General features: G+C 41.9%; 1 protein-coding gene across 1 annotated transcript in view; it reads right to left on the bottom strand.

Moving 5' to 3' along the window:
* The window catches only part of ANOS1 (anosmin 1), a 280,125-nt gene that overhangs the window by 218,189 nt on the left and 40,045 nt on the right, over positions 1 to 21,891 (bottom strand). The window contains exon 4 of the mRNA XM_063955496.1: positions 4,325 to 4,372. Coding sequence (XP_063811566.1) covers positions 4,325 to 4,372 — 48 coding nt within the window. The remainder of the gene's footprint in view (positions 1 to 4,324; positions 4,373 to 21,891) is intronic.

The following is a 21,891-nucleotide window of genomic DNA, read 5'->3' as shown; positions in this document are numbered from 1 at the left end:
CCCGAATCCAAAACACACCCGAATCCGACAAAAAAATTTCAGGGAGGTTTTGCCAAAACGCGTCCGAATCCAAAACACGGCCGCGGAACCGAATCCAAAACCAAAACACAAAACCCGAAAAATGTCCGGTGCACATCACTAGTTTATATGGAAACTCTTGTTTTATTTTTACTGAGTCTTTTAGAGATATACTGACTGATTAGTGAATGTTATTTGCAGATATGAGTGTTGGTTGCTTCTGAATAGACCTGTTTATTGATCTTACAACTTGCACATGGCATCACTGATAAGAAGCAAGTTTAGTGTATAACTGTGCTTGCATTGGCATCACTGATAAGAAGCAAGGTAAGTGTATAACTGTGCTTGCATTGGCATCACACAACATTCAACCATATCTATCAAAATGCTATAAGTAAATAAAAAAATGTAATGGCATACATGGACAATACTTAAGGCTTTTAGCTTAGTAGAAATATGTTAGTGAGATACATATATATATTAAAGTGAAAATCTGGTAGATGAAAAATCCATTTAAAACTACATAATTTTTTCTATTATTTTGATCAGTCTGTTAAGATCATTAGAATTGTGGTCACATATTTGCAAATATCCATACATTTCACATATGATTATGCTTCTGAAAATGTATTTTTATTATACTGTACACTTCTTATACATTCATTTTCAGGGGACCCCATGGACTCCAGGAAGAACATGTCCCCCTCTCGCATCTCCAAACTCACTAGTGGTAGGCGGATGGGGGCATGATGATGCAAATCACATCATCTCAGCCCTGTCACAGGTGGGTGTCATCATTACATGATTTGCATAACCACACTTGACATCTGCATCTCCTATCTAGGAAGTCCTGGAGGCTAGGTAACCAAAGTCAGCAGATATATATTAAGTCATGGCAAAATTGAAGATCTACTACATGTATTTCTCTAATTTGTGAGCAGTCATATATAAAATACTCACAGGCGTGTGCAGATACTGACTGGGGGGTGCCGCTTTGGACTTCCCCCCCTCCACGGCATTATAGTGTTCTCTCACATCCCCTGTCCTGGATATAGACTGCTCACCTGGGCGGCCCAGGTGAGCGGCCCAGGTGAGCAGTCTATATCCAGGACAGGGGAGGTGAGAGAACACTATAATGCCGTGGAGGGGGGGCCGTCCGGAGCGGCACCCGCCAGTCAGTCTCTGCGCACGCCTATGAAAATACTGTATATCATTTATATGTGTTCACTGCTCATTAATATATTTTTTTAACAGTCATCTTTTCGGTATTGAGTTCATTAACTTGAAATAACATCCTTGTTCTGGACTGGATTTGCAAACTAAAAATATCAACCACAACAAATACTTGATGAAAGCAGTTAATAGCAGCAGGTGCAGTACTATAGATTTTACATGCATATAATTAGGATGGATTATTTCTCTCACCTGGTTTGTCCTACATCACCATTGTGCGTGACAACTTGAATTTTACTACATAGGCCTGGTTCTAAATAAGCTTGGCCTAGACCAATGTTTCATAAACCAAGTTCCATGGAACCTCAAGGTGTTTCAGTGGTTCCAAGAGATGGTATTAAAAAAAACATACTGGCATCCCTAAATTTGTGTGGATGAATAAATCTTTGTTTCTAAATTCAACACTAACCATTGTGCCGCTGACAATGCATCATTACACTGATGCTTTATTCAAGGCGATTCTATGAACCACCCCTGATAACTCATAGAAAGACTCACCTGTCATGGATTAGTGGCCAATAAGAAGTAGATTGTAGAGTAAACAAGAAGATTATAAACCCAGTCATAGTGACTAAGGCTTCGGACAGCAGCAAAAATCCTGCAACCTTAGTTAATTACCAGAAACCTGCAGCCCAGCTTTGGAAGGGAATGAGGCTCCTTAATATATTCTGTAGCTTTTATAGCATTCTATGAAGTTAAACAGATTGACAACTTCTGGCCTACTGTAGATAATGTGATACAACAAATGTAAATGTGAAAGGAAGGGGTCATACAGAACCGCTTGGCAGATAACATTCTCACTATCTAAAATATATCACAGCTTGTGCTGAGGAAAAGCTAAAAATAAGATGATAATTTAATCTGGCATCAAGAAAGATGGTGTTATAAACTTTTCCTTTTTAGGTAAGTGTCTTATAGAGTACTATGGCTCACCTTAACTCTTTTTCTTTAAACAAATTTTAAATGTTTTATGGTATCCACTGCTGTACACTCTTTATTATGCCTAAGACTTCCAAAGCAAATATCTATACCACCTACATGTTTTAGTGGTAAAAGGGGCAGACTGCTGAAAAGCTTACTCATCTGATTTGTGGATAAATGTGCTTCTAATTTGTGGAGATTCATTCAAACAAATTGTCACAAAGCTCCTGACAAAACCATCAATGCAAAAGAGTAATACATTTTTTTAAATCTATATTTTAAATGAAAATATTAACTTTCTGAGCAATCACCATTACTACGTTTCCATATTATAATGTTAACATGTATTGTGCTACAATCAACCAATCAATAGCAACTCAAACCATAAAAGTATTCAGCCATGGTAAAGAGGTGCAGTTGTTGTTCAGATCATATACCAGAATCGGAGAGAGATTTGATCTGAGTGATTTTGGCAGTGCAATGATTGCTGTTGCCAGGCAAACACCACACCAGGTACCGCTGTCAGCTAAGAATAGGAAACTGAGGTTACAGTGGGCACGGGCTCACCAAAACTGTATCCATCCTTCCTTGCGTGAACAGTTCTGTCTGGAGGTGGTGGTGGTGGTGCAACTGAATAACCTGGCTCTTGTACTCAATTCTGGGAGCACCTCCAACTACGGTATATGCTGTATCCATGAATGAATATACTGTATAGCAATTATTTTGGTTAATATATACAGTTACCCATATGATGATTCCATCCTGTGCAGATTCTATTTTTTCTGGTTGATTATTCTATACATCCCACCCATAAGTGTGGGGACTGTTTTCTCACACATTAGGCACCGTAATTCCAAATGAACATTGTAGAATTGTTGCTTACCATGTCCATTCCTTTAGCGCCACAGTCAACTCATCTTCTAATGGCTTCTTTCCTCATGGTAATACACAATGTCACAATGTACATACATCATCTCAAGCTGATTCAAAAAATTTAGCAATGAGTTTAGTGTGTGTGTTCAATATATAAATATATTACACATATACACAAGTGTATATGGGATGTAGTTAATATCCCGGCGGTGGGGATCGCGGCGGTGGGGATCCCAGTGGTCAAAATACCGATGCCGGGAACCCGACCGCCGAGAATGCTGACAGCTGCACTAGGGCTATTCCCATAGAGTGGGAAGAGAACCTGTGCGAGCGCAATGAGCCACCGAACCCGGATAGTGGTGAGTTCACGCAAGGGGCTTTCTAGCGCTCGTCCCGCTGCCGGCATTCTGATGGCAGGGATCCCGGTGTCGGTATTCTGACCACTGGGATCCTGGCCGCCGAGATTCCATCCCCAACCCTTGTATATACCTGAGCATATATAATAGCAGTAAGCACCAAGGGCATAGCTACCATAGGTGCAGAGAGTGCAGCTGCTATGAGAGGGGCCACCTTTCCTGTCACAGTTACATGGGTTACATAAGTACCCATACATTACTTTAATGTAGTGTTTTCCTAACACATATAAATAAAAATGAAAAAATAAACACTAAACTCCCTTCTCAGATTTATTCATTTACAGTGCGCAGAGATATGACACAAAAACCATTTCCAGTGGATCTTCAAACATATCATGTCAATTTATTTACTACAGGGCATTCCCATCATAGTTTGAAGAGGGCTTGAGCTGAATTAACTTAGGTTTGATGTAATGCATCTTTCATCTACACGGCTTAATGAGATTTCTGTCTAATAGAATCAATTAGTCATCAGTTTATGTGCTCGCTGGGTTTTTAATGTCAGAGCCACAGTAAATAATGAGCTATGGCTGCCTTCAAACCCCTTACACATTAGAAGTATCTGAAATGATTTGCAGCCCCTCCCTGAGAAACAAAGGGGTTAAACGAACAACGAGTTCTTAGTTCTATTCTAGACTTGTCAAGTCTTGAATAAGCACTATCACTGAAAAGCAATGTTTAAATGGGGTCCTCAACAGTGAAGGAGTTATTATGGTGCTTAAAAAGCCCTGGGAGTAACAACTGAAGGATGAATCACACAAAGAGAACATTTTCCACATCTATTAATGGTTCATTTTTCTCACTTTCGCTTTTTTTATTTAAAGAAACAATAAACATTAAAGCATCAAAAATGACCCATTTACCTTTGAGCACTGCTTGTGATTCTGGCACCAAATCAAGGAACCGTTGTTCTGTAACAGAATAGAAAGTGTAGTTAGTACAAAGACACCAGAAGCATTTTCAAGCTTAACTTAAAGGTATTTACTACTTCACATCTGTCTCTGAGGAATCAGTATGTAATACCGATGGCCGGGATGCCGGCCGTCAGTATACTGACAGCGGCATCCCGGCCGCCAGGATGCCGGCAGCAGGGCGAACGCTAGTAAGGCCCTTACGGGCTCACTGCGCTTGCCACGCTGCGGGCGCGGTGGCTCGCTATGCTCACCACAGGTTATATTCTCATTCTATGGGTATCGTGGACACTTATAGAGGGAGAAAAGCCTGTGGAGCCGGTATTTCGGCGGCAGGATTGTATCGCTGTGCGGGATCCTGCAGCATTGTGATCACCAGGATCCCGTGCGGCGGTATCTTCACCGCTTCCCATTTCTGATACAGAAGGATTCATACAGGTTTGTTGTCTTTTCTGTGTTGGTAAAATGCTGTGCATGGTGACACTCAGTGATCAAACTGGAAACTTCGTAGTGGCGGTATGTAAAATGTAAGTGAATGGAATTTGGTAGCATTATAACTGAAGCAGTAAGACAAGCGGCAGTGTGGCATAACCCCATAATATATATCTGGTCACTTGGATCGCTAGTTACTCTGCTAAACAGATGGGGATCTCTATAGAAATAGACTCTTCTTCAACTAGACTTAAATGATGTATAACAGTGATAATAACACATACTGCAGCCATATGTTTCATTTTGCCTAAACAGCAGTCTACAGTACACTATTCCAAGCTATTATTGGGTTCACAGAGACACCGGACATTTATATTCAATAATCAATCTGGAATAAGATCTGTATACTGATTAACCTGAAGGATTTTGCCGTGTTTTATGCTGTTGAAGATATTTTGCACATGCAAATTATCCTACTACAGGTACACCTTTGATTATACGGCACCTGATGGTCCATCACCTCTTTTAATCCGGACACACCAGATGCTAGGGGAAGATAGGCTGCGGGTGGGAGTTAGGATGCGGGAGGGCTTAGATAGGCAGCAGAAGGCTTAAGGTGCATACACACAGTGCGTTCTGTGATTACGATTTTGACTATATAGTCAAAATCATAAGAAAAGTTAGCACATATCTCACCATGTGTATACAGCTTGCGATACTGATGTACGCTCCCACGGGGTCGGTATCGCAAGAAAAAATTGACCTGGTCGGCAATTTTGACTATATTGTGTACAATCTAGTTTCTAGTATAGTCAAAATTGTATATAGTCAAAATTTTATGTAGCCTAACTCATACCGTGTGTACAGTCAATATCGGTGGTTCTGAGCTCCGGGGATTTCAAGGGAAATAGCAAAGTCAAAATTGTCCTTTAGCCAGAATTGCACCGTCTGTATGCACCTTCAGTGAGGCTGCGGGGGAGGGGGGGGGGAGTCAGGCTGGGCGGGCGCATAGTCAGGCTGCGGCATTCTTGTGGAAGTGCCGCAGGTACAGAAGGTGCAAAGTGTAGAGTGGTGCCCTGAAAATAATGTGTGATAATAATATGTCTACTAGTCCATGAATCACTATTATTACAGTGGCTACATATGTACCTTTCACTGTGATATTATAAAGTACCCTATGATTGGACCAAACCCCTGGAAATGCAGTGCTGTGTGAATGTTTCTGTGATGCTGTACCTACACCTGAGCTTTATTTGCTTCATGTATGTTTGTCTGTGCCATTTTTTTTCTTTGATAGAGGTTTATGAGGGATTGACGGATCTTTTTAGCATGAAGCCGCTGAGAAATGTGAGTGACTTTGCAGTACAGGAGTGCACCTTGTTTCCATTTGAAGCAGCCGTATCATGACTATTTGGTTTTATTGCTTAGGAGTCATTTTATTATAAAAGTAATTTTACACTTACTGGCATCTGCCATATAAGCTTGCGTTTAGGCAGTGTGTAACACCCACACAAGGCTTGGCAGATGAAGACAGTCACCGGCTAAAAGTCTAATAGTTAAGTAGAGATTAGTGTAGCAGTTAAGCTTTTGGCCCAATTTTGTGGTCAGTAATTGCCAAACCAAGACTCAACTAAATGTTATTGTTGGAATAGGTACAAATTGTTCAAGAGACTGAACTATCACCATCTACCGACATAACCGTCAAAGCTTTCATTTATAAAGTTCAAAATAATGTTTAAAAGGACGAACAGCATGATATTTCTAATTAAAACAAAAATAATATGAAACACTTGTGTTATAGGCTGCCCAAAAGAAAAATCACAGCTGTAGAATATTTGTTTGCATGTGTGCACTTAAATATGTTCCAAAATCAAAGCATAAACTTATTTTACAAAAGTGTTGTTAAATGAATAATAGTCCACAATCATGTCAATGTATCAAGCGGTGATAATAACCCCATTTTTGGGCAAATTACTGCTTCTCCAAAATGTATTAAAAAGGCAGCCAGTGGACGAATCAGAGATTTCTTCTATGTCGCCTTTGCTTTTCTTGATCAGGGCCGTAAGGGAGGGGTGTGTGTGAGTGAGTGGTGATGTTGATCAAGGCGCAGGGCCATGAGGGCAGCACCGTAGCCTCTGGTTAGCAGGGTACCTGCAGCAGCACCCTGTGGCATCCAAAGGACACGCTAATATGCACTGTGCAGTGTGTACTGTAGAGTAGGGATGGCCACTGACCACCGATGATTCCTAATCATCGATGGTTTATGGCTGATGTCGAATGCTTCTGCTATCGATGGGAGAGAACCAGAGTGTTTCCCTCCATTGATGGCACAGCAAAAATTAATCTATATATTTTTTTGCAAGGTGCTGGGACTCGGAGCATAGCTCCGCCCAAACAACACGCGAAGCCCCACCACCAGGCTGTGATTGGTCCGCAGATCAGTCACTGAAATAACAGGGATGACCATCAATGGGCAAAAACCATCAATGGTCTCCCATAGCATAGTCAGTGACCATTGATGGCCACTCCCAGATTCACCATCGATGGCAACCATCGATGGCAAACACACCGATAGCCATCCCTACAGTAGAGTCACCTGAACCTGGCCCATCCACCTACATGAAGGTTGGGGGGTGGGGATAGGACCCGTATAGCGATGTACTTAATAATGCTGCCTCCATAGCCAGCTATAGTGATGAAGTGTGAAGGCCACTTTCTAATCAACATAAAGCTGAGTTTTTCACCACTTGTCTAATAACACACTGCTTACCTACGCATCCCGCCGCCTCCTCCGGAAGCTCTTTGAGCATGCCCAGTTTGTTCACATCGAGATCTAGTGTTTTTTCCAGATCTCATTTATGAGCAAAAGGACAACCCAATACCCATTACTTAGTATCACATCAGCACTATGCTGACACAATACAGCAATTAACAGAGAGGTGAGTTACCTTAACTGTTAATACATTGCAGCGCTAAGACTTCCTGCATTCCTGCGATAAGGGGAGAAGTAAGATGTCACTTAGCGCAGAGATAAGTAAAATGCAAATAGATCTTCCTCTAAGAACCCAAGTGAAAAGTTGTTCCTCTGGTGGTTACCTATAGTGCCTCACAGCACAAGCCTGAGGGGACTGGCACTGCCATTGCCAAGACTGCACAACAGCCATACTGGGAAGGGAGTGGGCCTGCTGGAATAATAGGTATACTGATGGCAGTATACCAAAGCTTAGTCAACATCAGGAACAGGGACAGGTAAGTAGCAAAAATGGAAACTTACAGAAAAATAGCATTGTCAATACTACAGTTAGTGGGACATATTATAGTACTCAGTAACTTGATTCTATAATTTAGCACCAAAGAGGTAAGAGGATGCATGCATGTGACAGCAGTGTTCTGTGTATGGCTGAGGGCAGGGGCGGATTGGGAACAAAAAGCGGCCCTGGAAAAATTTGTACTAGTGGCCCCACATGGGCAGCACCAGAGGTGTAAGGTCTAGCCATGGGCCATGGCAGCAGCACCCTCCCCCCAAGAATTTCCAGCATCAAGGGGGAAGTTAAAAAAAATTTAAATTAAATATTATGAGCACATTATATGATACACCTTCAGAATTTAGGAAACTATATAATTCTTTAGAAAGATATATTTTCTTGCTTATTACACCAACCGTATCCCAATCACTATTCACTCAATCTTATATGTCAGCCAAGCAGGCAGACAGAGCATACACTAGATCATCGGCAATCACAGGCTAAGTGGCAAAGTTATTTTCATATATGCAAATTATTTTGCATCTTATTCATTATGTCTATAAAAAGGACCACATGTCCTCAAACAAAACAGGCCCCACGGGTGCGTCGGCCCACCGGGAATCTTCCCTGTGAACCCTATGGCCAATCCGCCTCTGGCTGAGGGGCCACACCATGAGCCCTGTCATGAAGCAGTGATACATTAGTAATAATTATTTACATTCACGCTGATATTCATGAAAGAACGTGATAATGTATTTGGTCTTTAAACTAATGATTGTGTGACAATAAATGTATATTTGATCTGTTTTAAACTGATTTTCTACATACTCGCAATTCTCATATCCACCGTACAATGGGGGTCATTCCGAGTTGATAGCAGTTTTTAGCAGCCGTGCAAACACATAGTCGCCGCCCACTGGGGAGTGTATTTTCGCTTTGCAGGAATGCGAACGCCTGTGCAGCGGAGCGCATGCAAACACATTTTGTGCAAAACAAGACCAGCCCTGTAGTTACTTATTCTGTGCGATGATTGCTGGGACGAGTGACACGGTAATGACGTCAGATACCCACCCAGCAAACGCCCTGCCACGCCTACGTTTTTCCAAACACTCCCAGAAAACGGTCAGTTGACACCCATGAACATCCTCTTTCTGTCAATCTCCTTGTGTTCGGCTGTGCGATTGGAATCGTCGCTAGAACCAGTGCAAAACCACAAAGTACTTCGTACCCATATGACACGCGTGCGCATTGCGGTGCATACACATGAGCAGATTAGACATTTTTTTCACTGATCACTAAGCAGCGAACAACAGCAGCTAGCAATCAACTCGGAATGACCCCCACTAAACGTTAGGTTTATTGATGGTATAATAGAACGATTTAGTGGACCTGATTCAACTTAAGACACAGTTTTATGAATGGAAAGGAGATGGCTCTGTCTGGAAGGAAAGTCACCACAGCTCTGCAGAGAATTTGCCATAAATATATCTCAACAGGAGAGAAATACACATCAAGACGTTGGCTTATATGTCATAAGAAAACAATCATTACCACAAGCTTGCTCTTAAAACAGACCTTTTGCTATGTATCTGGAAACAAGACCCCCCAAAAGCAGCAGGAAACATTGGCACTTGTGGCCGTCTGTTAACTTATATTATCATGTTTGTTTTACTAAAGTAACCTAATATGTTATTAATAAGGAACAAATTAAAGCACATAATCTAGCGTTCCATTCACCAACTGAGGTGCGGAGATTGCTGAGTCAAAGTGTCAACCAACTTGACATGCCACAGACTAACATGATAGGTATTTAAGGGACGGGACAGCTGATCTTCTTTACATGGCCCTAGCGACAAGTGAATTGATGGCAAAATACAGATTTAACCTTCTTTATTTATTTATTAACAGTTTCTTATATAGCGCAGCATATTCCATTGCACTTTACAATTAGAACAACAGTAATAGAACAAAACTGGGTAAAAACAGACAGACATAGAGGTAGGAAGGCCCTGCTCGCAAGCTTACAATCTTTATATAAGTATATACCTTACATGGCTGACCAATTGGCAAACTACTTACATTATATCTTTTGAAATGTGATGTTATGTGACATCAGAGCCGTAACTAGACTTTTTGGTGCCCAGTGCTAGAGAGAGAATTGCCCCCCCCCCCCCCCCCTCATTTTTCCAATAGGGACATAAGGCGCATGCCTTGTGGGGAAGGGGCATGACAGGATTGATCCCAGAGAAAGCCGATGCTATGATGCCCCTTCCCACATGATGTATATTATATACATTTATAGACCACTGCAAGAAAATGGGTGTGGGCACAAATCCTCTTTATACCACATTCATGCACTTAACATGAGAGCTTGTTGTTATTCAGCTACAATACCCTTTATTAAATAACACATTTCAATATACTGCCATTACCAGGATTCAAACCTATAACCTTTTGAATTCTAATCATACACCCTACTCATTGAGCTATTTGATCATGCAAAATAATCAGTAATGCAAATGAGCAGATCTAGGTAGTGTGCAGCCACACATCCAATCCCTTGCAGCCACACACTACATAGATCTGCTCAGCCGCAATATTGATAATTTTTTTTACAAAGTACAATGTAAGAATGTAAGCTCTCACGAGTAGGGCCCTCTTCCCTCATGTGCTTATAATTTTCTTACTTTAATAATCCTCAACTGCCCAGATCCCACAGTTTTTGGACCACCTGGAACTTATCTCTATGTTTACTGGTGTAGTTATGCTTAGCTGCCCTGTACTTGTCCTATATTGTATTCAACTGTGAGTCACTGTTTTCCTATTTTTTATGTGCATTTGTACTCTGTAATCGGGCGCTGCGGAACCCTTGTGGCGCCATATAAATAAAGGATAATAATAATAATAATAAGCTTCAAATTTAGAATTTTCTAGCTTAGAATTATATACTTTTCTATGCAAGGGCAGATAGCTCAATGAATAGATTGTCTCACTGCAATGCCACAAGTAATGGGTTTGAATCCCAGGTATGTCAGCATCTTGAAATGTATTAAAGGACAATGTGACTGAATAACAAAGAAATCATGAATGTTGTATAGGTATTATCGACAGAAGGGGTCAGGGTAGGAGACAGGGGAGGTCAGGAGATGTTGGGCTTCAAAGTGAACGTAATTAAAACAGATAATTGACGAGTGCTGCTAACAGCGCCCCCTACCCTGCAGCGCTATGTGAGGTGCTCCCTCCGCACATGCCTAGTTACGGCCCTGTGTGACAGCCTAACTATGCTGTATTGCAAACATTATACCATATTCTACTCCAACTGTGCAACAACAGCTGCAACAAAATAACACTATAACTATTCTACATTGTACTTAGCGGCTGCATTCGGGTGGTCTGCGCATTAGCTGCAGTGCGCATGTGCGTCCTTACTATATGCGATCACAGTGTGATTGACAGCAGCGGAGGGGGGTGCGACAGGCCAACGGGGGCGTTCCAGGAGCGTTTTCGTGTCAGCTGCATGATGTCACACGTAGCCGCTCTGATGAAAAAAATGGCGAAGGGTCGCCTGACGGGTCAACCTTATTTCCATGCGTCCGACACACATGCTGGGTGGCCTTACCCTTTGCTGGTCGGCCCCCAGCATGTGAGGAGATGGACACAGATCTGGCCGCATATGTAGCGATCTGCGTCCATCTCTGAATCAGGTCCAATATTATTGTGCAAGAAAATCCACTTATATTGTCTGTAGGAAACATAAAACTATACGCAAAATACATCATGTTAGCTTTCCAGTACAAATGTATGGCTTGCGATGGTATGTAATGTTTTGACACTCATGTACCCTAACTCCGTAAAGATCACATGTATAGGTATGAGACAGCTTTTTTTTAATTGCTTATACAATTTGTGAAACATATAACCATAATAACCCAACCAGTAGCTCCATGTGTGAACATATTGAAAAGCAGGTTACTTACGATTTACCGGCATTCTGGATGCCGACGGTCAGAAGACTGACTGCGACATCCCGAAGGTGAGAATCCGAACAGTTGGTAGGTAAGTATACATACCCTCCCCCAATACCCCCCTAACCCTCCCCTCCCACAGCCTAACCCTAACACCCCCAGCCCCACACACACACACACACACACACACACACACACACACACACACACACACACACTCCAGCCTAACCCTCCCCGCTGGTGCTTAAACCTAATCCCTGCAGCCTAAACCTAACCCTCCCACCCTACATCCTAATCCTAACTCTCCCCGGGGGTGCCTAAACCTAACTCCTTCTCCCCGAAGCCTAACCCTAACCTTTCCTTCCCCACAGCCTAAACCTAACCCCCCCCCCCCCCCCCACCACCTCCCAGCAGTCTAACAGTATTAAGCGGCTACATATTTATGACCAGGATGTCGGGTATTGGGATTCTGGCATCAGAATTTCGTCCGTTGTTGAAGTTGCGGCATCAGCATTCTGGCCGTATGTCGGGATTCCGACTGCCAGCATCCCGACCACCGGCATCCTGCCTGCATCCCTTGAAAAGCATGGCCATGGAAACTTAATAGTAAAAGAGCCACGATTTAATCATCCCCAGTATAAAGCACTGCTAACCATATGTAACAATGAGTAAGTGAAAATGAGTACACAAGAATCACCGTCTAGGGAAAAAGAATTCATCTTTTGACTAGATGGTGCCATGCATGCCTCTTGCATTCCACCAAAGCAAATGTGCAGGATGCTATGTTTTATATCTTCTAGCAAGATTAAACTGTACATATGCACAAATATAAGCAAAATGAATAGCACCTTAACCAATTCTATAGTTCAAAAATCCAACTCATGTATCAAAAATAACACTGTTTAATAGAATAAATAACAAATCAATTACATAGACAATCAACAGTAAAATATTATTGGATATAGCAGTGTAAATATCACTTACAATTATGGGGGTCATTCCGACCCGATCGCTTGCTGCAGTTTATCGTAGCGCAGCGATCGGGTCGGATCTGCGCATGCACCAGTGCAGCAGTGCACCGGCGCATGCTGGACGGCCGAAGGCCGTTGTTCCCTAGCGATCGCCTCTGCCTGACTGACAGGCAGAGGCGGTCGCTGGGTGGGAGGGGGCTGGACGGCAACATTAAGCCGCCGTTTAGGGTCCGTTGGGGGGGGGGGGGGCGTGGCGGTTGTGTGACGTCACATGCAGCCGCTGCGACCCAGGCAGCGAAGAGGTTCTCCCGGCCAGCCGCAGGGGCTGTGCTGGCCGGGAGTTACTCCTCAAATGCAAAAGCATCACTGCTGTGCGATGCTTTTGCATTTCTGCGGGGGAGGGGAGGCACTGACATGTGGGGCGGACTAGCCCTGTGCTGGGCGTCCCCCCACATGTCTGAGTACCTGATCGTAGCTGTGCTAAATTTAGCACAGCTACGATCAACTCGGAATGACCCCCTATTAACAACATATAAATGCATGAAGCGCCTTTCTCTCTGGATTTTTGAACTATAGAATTGGTTAAGGCGCTACTCATTTTACTGATAGTGGTTTATAGAATTTTCCTAAAGGGGAACTGGTTTAACCCCGAGTTAGCAGCCTTCCAAGTTTAAGCAAACACGGATTGGGCGCGCTGTACCCATTCTTCATATGTACAAGTATGCCTAGCTTGCTTACCATTTTAAATACTGTGTACTTATTATTATTTCCTAACAGTGATTTATATAGTGCACACATTATGCAGCACTTTACATATTACAGGGACACTCATACACATTAGGGTTATTTTATTTTATTTAGATGCCAATTTACCTGACAGCATTTTTATGAATGTGGGCGGAAAACACAAGGAGAACATACAATCTCAATAAAGATACGGTAGTGCCTTGATAAGAAAGTGAACTCATGACTTCAGGGCTGGGAGCAGTAATGCTGCACACTATGCCAACTGTGCTACTGTCCTGTGCATGTAAACAATATACAGTCATACTCAAAGGATTACAATATATAAAAAGGTGCAATGTCTGATCCTGTTCAGAGTGGTGTTTATTTCATTAAAGAAATCTGAACAGCAACAGCAGCATACCTCCCAACTGCCCAGATTTTCACGGGACAGTTCTGTTTTTCTGGGACGGTCCTGCTGTCCCACGGGAAGGGGGGGGGGGGCAGTTGGGAAGCTCTTGTCACTGTGACGGTAATGTGCACAGGGTCTATTCAATGGCATGCCCCTCAGTGACGGAAAACTGAGGTGTGGTTTGCAATCGTGAGACAACGCCCCATTTTGTATAGGCCACTCCCCCTTTTTGGTCAAACACGCGCGGCAGTCCCGCTTCAAGATTTTACAATTTTGGGAGGTGTGCTACAGTACTTTAGAAAGTGGACAGTCATGCTCACTGCAGGAATCCTTTTGGAGAAAATAAGCTGCTGTGACATGACTATTGTTCCTGCAGTCAGATATCAGTTATCAAGAACACTCTTGCCATGCGATGTGGTGCTCAGAGCACTGCAGCCAGCATCATTAGCTAAGAGCAGGGTACACACTTTTATCATACCTCCCAACTTTTCAGGGTTGGAAATCGGGACCCGCGCGCGACCTGAAAATATGGCGTGGCCTCGTCTGGTGGGGGCGTGGCTTTCGATTGGTGGGCATGGTCACCCAGCGCCGACCTGCTTTTCTTCACTTTGGGGGCGTGCCCAGCGCTCCCCGAGCAGCTGGGCAGCCCCCTTCTCCCCTCCTAGCACTGAACACATGCCGCGCTCGTGCGTACAGCATGTATTCAGAGATCACTTGCTGCTTTGCAGAGCAGAGCAGCAGGTGATCAAAGCCTCCCCAACTGCCCCCCCCCCCCCCCCGCCCGCGGGACACTGCGACCCGCGGGTAAGACAGTGGGACAGTGACCAAATAGCGGGACTGTCCCGCTGAAATCGGGACAGTTGGGAGGTATGCTTTTATGATCACTCTGCTGACCAGGTTAATGCTTCCGATCAGCAGAGCAGTGTGTCCCCAGCTTGTCCTGTCGTCAGCCTCCTGCGCGCCCCGTACACACTATGCTAGAAATAGCTCAGTGTGTACGGGCTTCTATGGGATCAGCAGGTCGGGCTCGTCTAATATGGAGCGTTAGCCCAGTCAGCAGACTGATTGAAAAAGTGTGTGCTTTCCACTGATGATGCTGGCAAGAAAACTCTGTACCGTAACCAATTCCACACCATACTACCCTCCACTATAAATCGTAAGTCCAATGAGTAGAGAGTAAAGGGGGTTACACACGGAGAGATCCGTGCTCAAATTCTAAGCAATCTGGCGCGCCCCCCGTCTGCCCCCTCGCTCAGCACACATCGCGGTGTGCTGAGCGGGGGGAGAGATGTGTGCTGAGTGGTCTGTGATAGATCGCTCAGCATACATCCCTGCCACTGTGTACTGGCCTTTATAGTAAAACATCAGATAATGAGAAGCAAATGAGGGCGTAAACAGTGTTTTATCCCAAAACTTCTGTTCATACCCCTACTGCTTACTCATCAAGAGATCTGGTGATTCATTTGCCATCAGCTCTCTCTTATCTTTTGTCTATGCAACTATTTCCTCTACTGGTGGCTTGTTTGACAAGTTGATTGATTGTTACATCCATTAGGAAGACACATAAAAAACAACATTGTCTAGAAATTAACAAAGGTTAAGGCAACAATAACATTCACTTTTAACTACTTAACTGACTATTTTTTTCCACACAGAAATTGTTGTTTTTATTATTTAATAACGTTTTATAAGCATTTTTTAATAAAATATTAAAATATTTTATTTAAAAAAAATATATATAGGTTGTGTTTTGCACCGCCATCTCCTCCAGTGTCCATAGGATAAATAAAATAAATTCCCAACCCCCACTAGCAACAGTCCCCCCCCCCCCAGTGGTCTTAAATTCAATAATAGTACCCCCCACATCCCCTCAGTAGTTAAAAAAAACCCACGTTTTATAAACCACCCACCCCTTTTCTGAAACCCTCCCCACAATACCCTGACCTTTATTATTATTTTAACACCCCCCCCCCACAGCGAAATGTAAATACTTCTGTTAATTCACCCCCCCCCTCCACTCCCCCCCCACACACACACACTAGTTAAGGTTCCCCCCTTTCCCCACTTGGGCATATTCTTCCCCGTGCAGGGCGCAGTGGAGCAGGTGTCAGATGATCAGTCCCCCCTGCTGCAGCGGATCTCTGAACATGCAGAGAACAGCTAAATTGTATGAAGTTTCCCTCCCCACAATGTGCTTCTCTGGAGCATGCACTCCAGAATGCCTGCAGCATGGAGTGTTCCTGGCAGTGACGTCGGCAGTCAGAGACTGGGGGTACACAGATGGGGCAGCAGATGCAAGGGGTTGCGTACGGCGGGGGCAGCAGGTCGTATGTGATGCGACCAAGCCAGGTAACGGAAGCCTGGCTTCGGACACATTGCATGCGACCAAGCCAGGTAAGGGGTTAATTTGACAAAGATAATGTTGATAAATGACATCACAATTGTACAAAGTATATTAGTATAACGATAACATATTTCACAGAAGCTGCTTACTTTCTCTTGCCCTAACAAAATGCTTCTAATATAGCTATAATATACTGTATATTACAAGGCACAACTCTGATAGTACTAGTGCTATGGGGAGCAGAACCTGGGATACAACACACAAAGGCTTTGTTGCTGTGATATGATACTTGGCCCATTAGAATTCTGTAACACTATGTACTAATTTGTGCCCACACAGGTGTTGGGAGGATGCTGAACAGAAATAATATTTATGTCACTAATACGTAATGCAATATCATACACAGTGCTACATCACTTTCAGAATAAGATTTGTGCTGGCTACAGAGCCTCTGATTTATTGTACCAGAGCAGGTGTTCAGAATGTTATTATATTGTTAGGGGATTAGACACATATTGTAAATCAATTTTGTGGCATTTTTGGAAATTCCCGTCTTGAACAACAGCAGGGTCACAATATGTGTAAGCCTAATGGAATTCTGGTAAACCACATGAACTGTGCATATCTTCATTTACACACACAAAACACCTAATATTTGTCTAGAAAATAGAAAACTATTACATGTTATCACTGTTGCACAATTATTGTAGGGATGGTACATAGTGTAACCATACAGCCATATAACCACATAAAAGTAATACTGGAATGATGCTGTCATTGTATATACTGCTAGTTATTACAATTTGAATGTCTTTTTTTTTTTGTTCCGAATATCGCTAGGCTTTATCTCAATGACAGCTTTTTAACAGCAACAAGTAAATGTTTCTTTTGAGAGCGCATTCCTATCTAATGATGGCCTCATGGAAAAATTCAACAGTGCATCAACACATTGTCTGACACTTGGCTAATGCAAGGGATGGCTACTATTAAAAGATAACCTGATTCAGAACGTCTAAGAAGGCGCATTGTACTAGTCACTTGAGTACATGTTTCCCAAATCCTGTTTGCGGTTGGATTCTGTGCATGAAAACTATCTTTGAAGTCTCTGAGGTATATTCAATACAAGTCGGATCCTTTCCGACAAGACGGCAGCTTCCGACAATTCTTGAATACACCCCTCTAACTTCATCAGACATTTGAGGCTGAATAACAAATACATTCTGCCAGTGGATGGCATTACAAATAGCAATGCTTTGACAACTATATATTTTAATTCAAAATGATTAATCAACAAGAATGACTGCCCTGTATAAAACAGCCATTAAACTAGGCTGTCTGAAAATAATGGTGTCACTAAGAATTACTCAATTCAGTAGTACATCAAAATCTGTCCTTACATCATGGTAACTATTTGTTCCAGAAAATGGCATTTCTTTTATACAGTAATTTATCGCTTCAGTTTGGTTTGCAGTGTGCATACATTGGATAGAATTAAACATATTTCACAACAAATACAGCCCTTGCCAAAGCAGCTTTTGGGATGTTGTGTTGTTGTTGGAATGTGTAGCCCGGTATAATATACTTTATATTAGATATAACACCTAAAAGTGTTGACTAAACTTTTCCTGGGCACCGTATCTCACCCAGAAGATGGTTTATTGCTGTCTTTCTTCTAACTCTTCCCAATTCATTATCATTTCCTTAGCTCAACATGCGATAGAGACCGGCAGAGAGAAAGTCCAGGAGTCACTTGTTACTGTTTACTGGGAGGAACTTCAAAATAAAATGGGACAGTAATAATCTAGAAATAGCTAAGTGTATTGACTTAAGTACTTTTTGTACAGATATAGTAATTGCTGATGTTTGTTTCTAGGGTAAACCAAGAATATTTTTGTTAAACATGAGACAATGTAATGCCAAACAATTTGTTTTGAGTATTATAAGGTCAAAGCAAAACAAGAACTTTATTTTTTCTTGTTGTCAGGATGTCAGGAAGGCAACGCGTCTAATACTAAAAACAAAAGTAGAACTACAGTATTATTATTATGATTTATTTATAAAACATTGCCTGTTCCTTCTTGTACGGTGATGCATATACATAGCAAAAGCATGACGATATGTTTCATTTTTCAATGCACCTTGCATCATTCCATTGTCTACACCAGGGGTAGGCAATATTCTTCTCTTTGGGAGCCAGACATTCAACCATAAAAGCTAAATGAGTGGCAACTACTTTACAACATATATAAACATTTACAAAAGTAATAGATGGGTAGTAACAAAAAAAAAAGTTAGTAGCCTCCTTGTCCTTGATCGGGATGGGCAAGTCAGGGATAATTAACATGCAGATTTTCCCTGATTACCAGACGGATCACAGATCATTGATAGCCACCAACCCATTGGTTTTGATCGACAGAAATGTGCAGATGACTGTAGGAATAACTGTGACGGTTCTCTCACCAGAGGCCAAGGCTTTGTTGGTTATGCAAGTCAAATTTTGGTTCCTTGGTTTGGAAAGGGTCTAGCATGCCAAAAAGATCTCCTCTATAAGGGACAGGGTGAATTAGTTGGGGAAGAATAGCGCAGGGAAGATGGACTGATACTACCGGTGTCACTCAAAACATCGTCCGGCATTAGTGTCAGGGGTAGCCTTCTCGTTTTACATAATTTGTTCTCCTCTGTATCTAATGTTCAATTTAATGCCTCTCTCTCCATTACTTATTTCTTCCATCCCTATGCGGCACTTTATTCTCAGCACCATCTATTATAATTATTATTTGCTAAAAATATTCAAATAAGTTAATAGTTACAAAAATGTGTATTTTGAGTGCTACAATGTCTCCCATGTTAAAACAGATAAAAACATATTAAGCACAAAAGGAATACGTTAATATTAGATATAATTCTAAATGAGGTGACTATTAACCATACACAATGAAATTAGAATCATGTACAACATATTTACTCCAAATTACAATAAATTTAAATTAATAGTTTGATAATTTAAACAAGCAATCTAATTGCAATATTTACATTTTATATTTCTCTGCAAAGTTTCATTATATTCTTCAAAGGTGCTTTCTTCATTGAGTGAAGGATGTGGATTAGGATGCAGAACATGTTACTCATCAAAATGTTAAATCTACAGATGAAAGTCTGTTATCTTCCTAAATGCTTACAAATATGTAATCCACTGTGGCATACAATTCAGGAGGGAAAGAGTACAGGTAATACAAAGTACTGCAGAGCCCTCCCAGCCAAAATAAAGCTTTCTATTGCTCAGCTTTGTATAGCACAAGTTACATGATCATTTTTACTAACACTGATGTAAAGTTTACATTTTAATGGATGCATTTATACTGATGCTTAGAGAGATAGATGCTCCACAGCACAAGGTGCACAACCTCTCTTATACATTACAAGAAACCACCACTGCTTCTTTTCACCTCTGATAACTCAGGCACAATTGAACATATCAGAACACTTGACTCTGCAGTGTGCAGAACACACAACTGGCTCCTAGTATTGTGGTGGATGATTTCCCACTAACCATTGCGACAGACTTTAAAGCAGCAGCTGGCCACCTCCAGCAGTGCTGGAGTACCCACCTCAATAGATAAGTGCTGCACCATGGCTTTCCCTTGCTGCTCCCTCCTCCTCCTGCTGTAATAGTAGGCAGGAGTTGTCATCATACCATGACATCCTATCCTTAAGCCAGTGAAGAAGATGAGCATGGGCTGAAACCACAAGAGGAGTACATGCTACAAGGCCAGTCTTAGCATAGAAGAAAAAGAAAGAAAACTAAAGAAACTACATGCCGAGCGGCATGGGAGCAAGAAAAAAGATGAGGCGAGTGGGTGGCAGGTGACACATTTGCAAGGAAGACAGGGGATATTAGCTGATGTATAAAAAAAGGCAGGGACCTATGTTCTAAAAATTACCTTGGGGACTAGGGGCAGCTTACCCCTAAATCCACATTTGATACTGTATGTAACTTATATAATCATTCTTAGGCCCATACATTTTTAAATGATCCAGCATGTAAAATAATCATATATTGAATCACAAGTATCTTTGTCAGTTAATTCTGTGAATATCATTCTGAATTAGCATAGCGTTGTCAGAGTTGCCATGATGCTACATAGATAAGCTCTCCCATGCTATCAGTGGTAATAACTACTAGTAGCAGAGGTAATGCTGGAGAGTTTGGGTTTGTCACGGCATACCTCCATTAAAGGTTAGGGAAAGCAAAACCAAGCCATACTGCATGCAAACACAACCGTTATGGCTGGTAGATGGGCACTCTGCAGGTTGAAATTGTTACACTGAATAAATCAGTCTAGGTACACATTAGACGACCAGCAAATGATGCAATGTGATCAACGATTTCCACTGAACTCCTGAACAAAAGATAAAGTGTGTACACACTGTGCAATCTGTCAGTGGCCACATCCAGGATATGCTGTCATTGACGATATCCTCAGATTTTGCTACAGGTACTGCCATAAGACATTGTCCAGGTCTGACCATAAGACATTGTTGATGACTGCGGAGGAGCACAAGTAGGGCGTACACACTGGACAATTTGAGCGATTTGTCGTTCCGATCTGTCAAAATCATGCAAACTGTTCAAAATAATCGTCTAATGTGTGCCCAGCTTTATAAGTAAAACAGAAGGTTTTAGGTAAATGAGAAAAATATTTACATTTTTATTAGGTTTTTTTCTGTAACATGAGATCAATTATCAATTCCTCTGACCTCTAATTGTACAATATATTTTAAAACAAACACAGAACAATGATTTTTAGTAATTATTTTCAAAGTGCCCCCAAATACTTAATATAATATTAGCTGTATATGCAGATATTAGAATACTATGTTAAAATACAGTATAAGGCTTTTGAACCGTAAATGGTCATGTTAACTGGCTGAGTGTACTACCTTCAATAGGTTCCCTGCCATTCGCTGACTGTCCTACAAGGGCAAAGGGAACGTCCTGGGGCAGCTACAGCCCCCACTTTTTACTAGTGTCAACCAGCCAAATATACCTCTCACCAGAAGTGACAGCTTCTAAATGAAGCAACCTAAAGCAACTTCTTGCAGAGACTGTATCTAGCAATAAGCAAGGATGTATTATAAAAGATGTGATAAAAACATGGAACTTTACAATGTATCTAGTTTTAGAGAATCTTGGCACTCTCACCTATATAAGTGGGATTTTTAAAAGCTTTTACCCTCCTTGCACTTTTCTCTCTTTGAGCCCTATGAGCACCATCAGAATTGAAGTGGAGTCTCTCATTAATATTTTCTTAATCCCAATATACTGTATTTTCAAACTATGGTTTAATAAAAGAAATATAGTATTTTTGAGTTTGACAGGCACATAAACGTGGGATTATACTTCACAGTCAGTTTAGCTTAACTAAA

The sequence above is a fragment of the Pseudophryne corroboree genome, chromosome 2 (assembly GCF_028390025.1).
Source record: "Pseudophryne corroboree isolate aPseCor3 chromosome 2, aPseCor3.hap2, whole genome shotgun sequence".
NCBI classification, from domain to species: domain Eukaryota; kingdom Metazoa; phylum Chordata; class Amphibia; order Anura; family Myobatrachidae; genus Pseudophryne; species Pseudophryne corroboree.
Note: the sequence above shows the minus strand (reverse complement) of the source record. Positions and strands in the feature narration are given on the sequence as shown.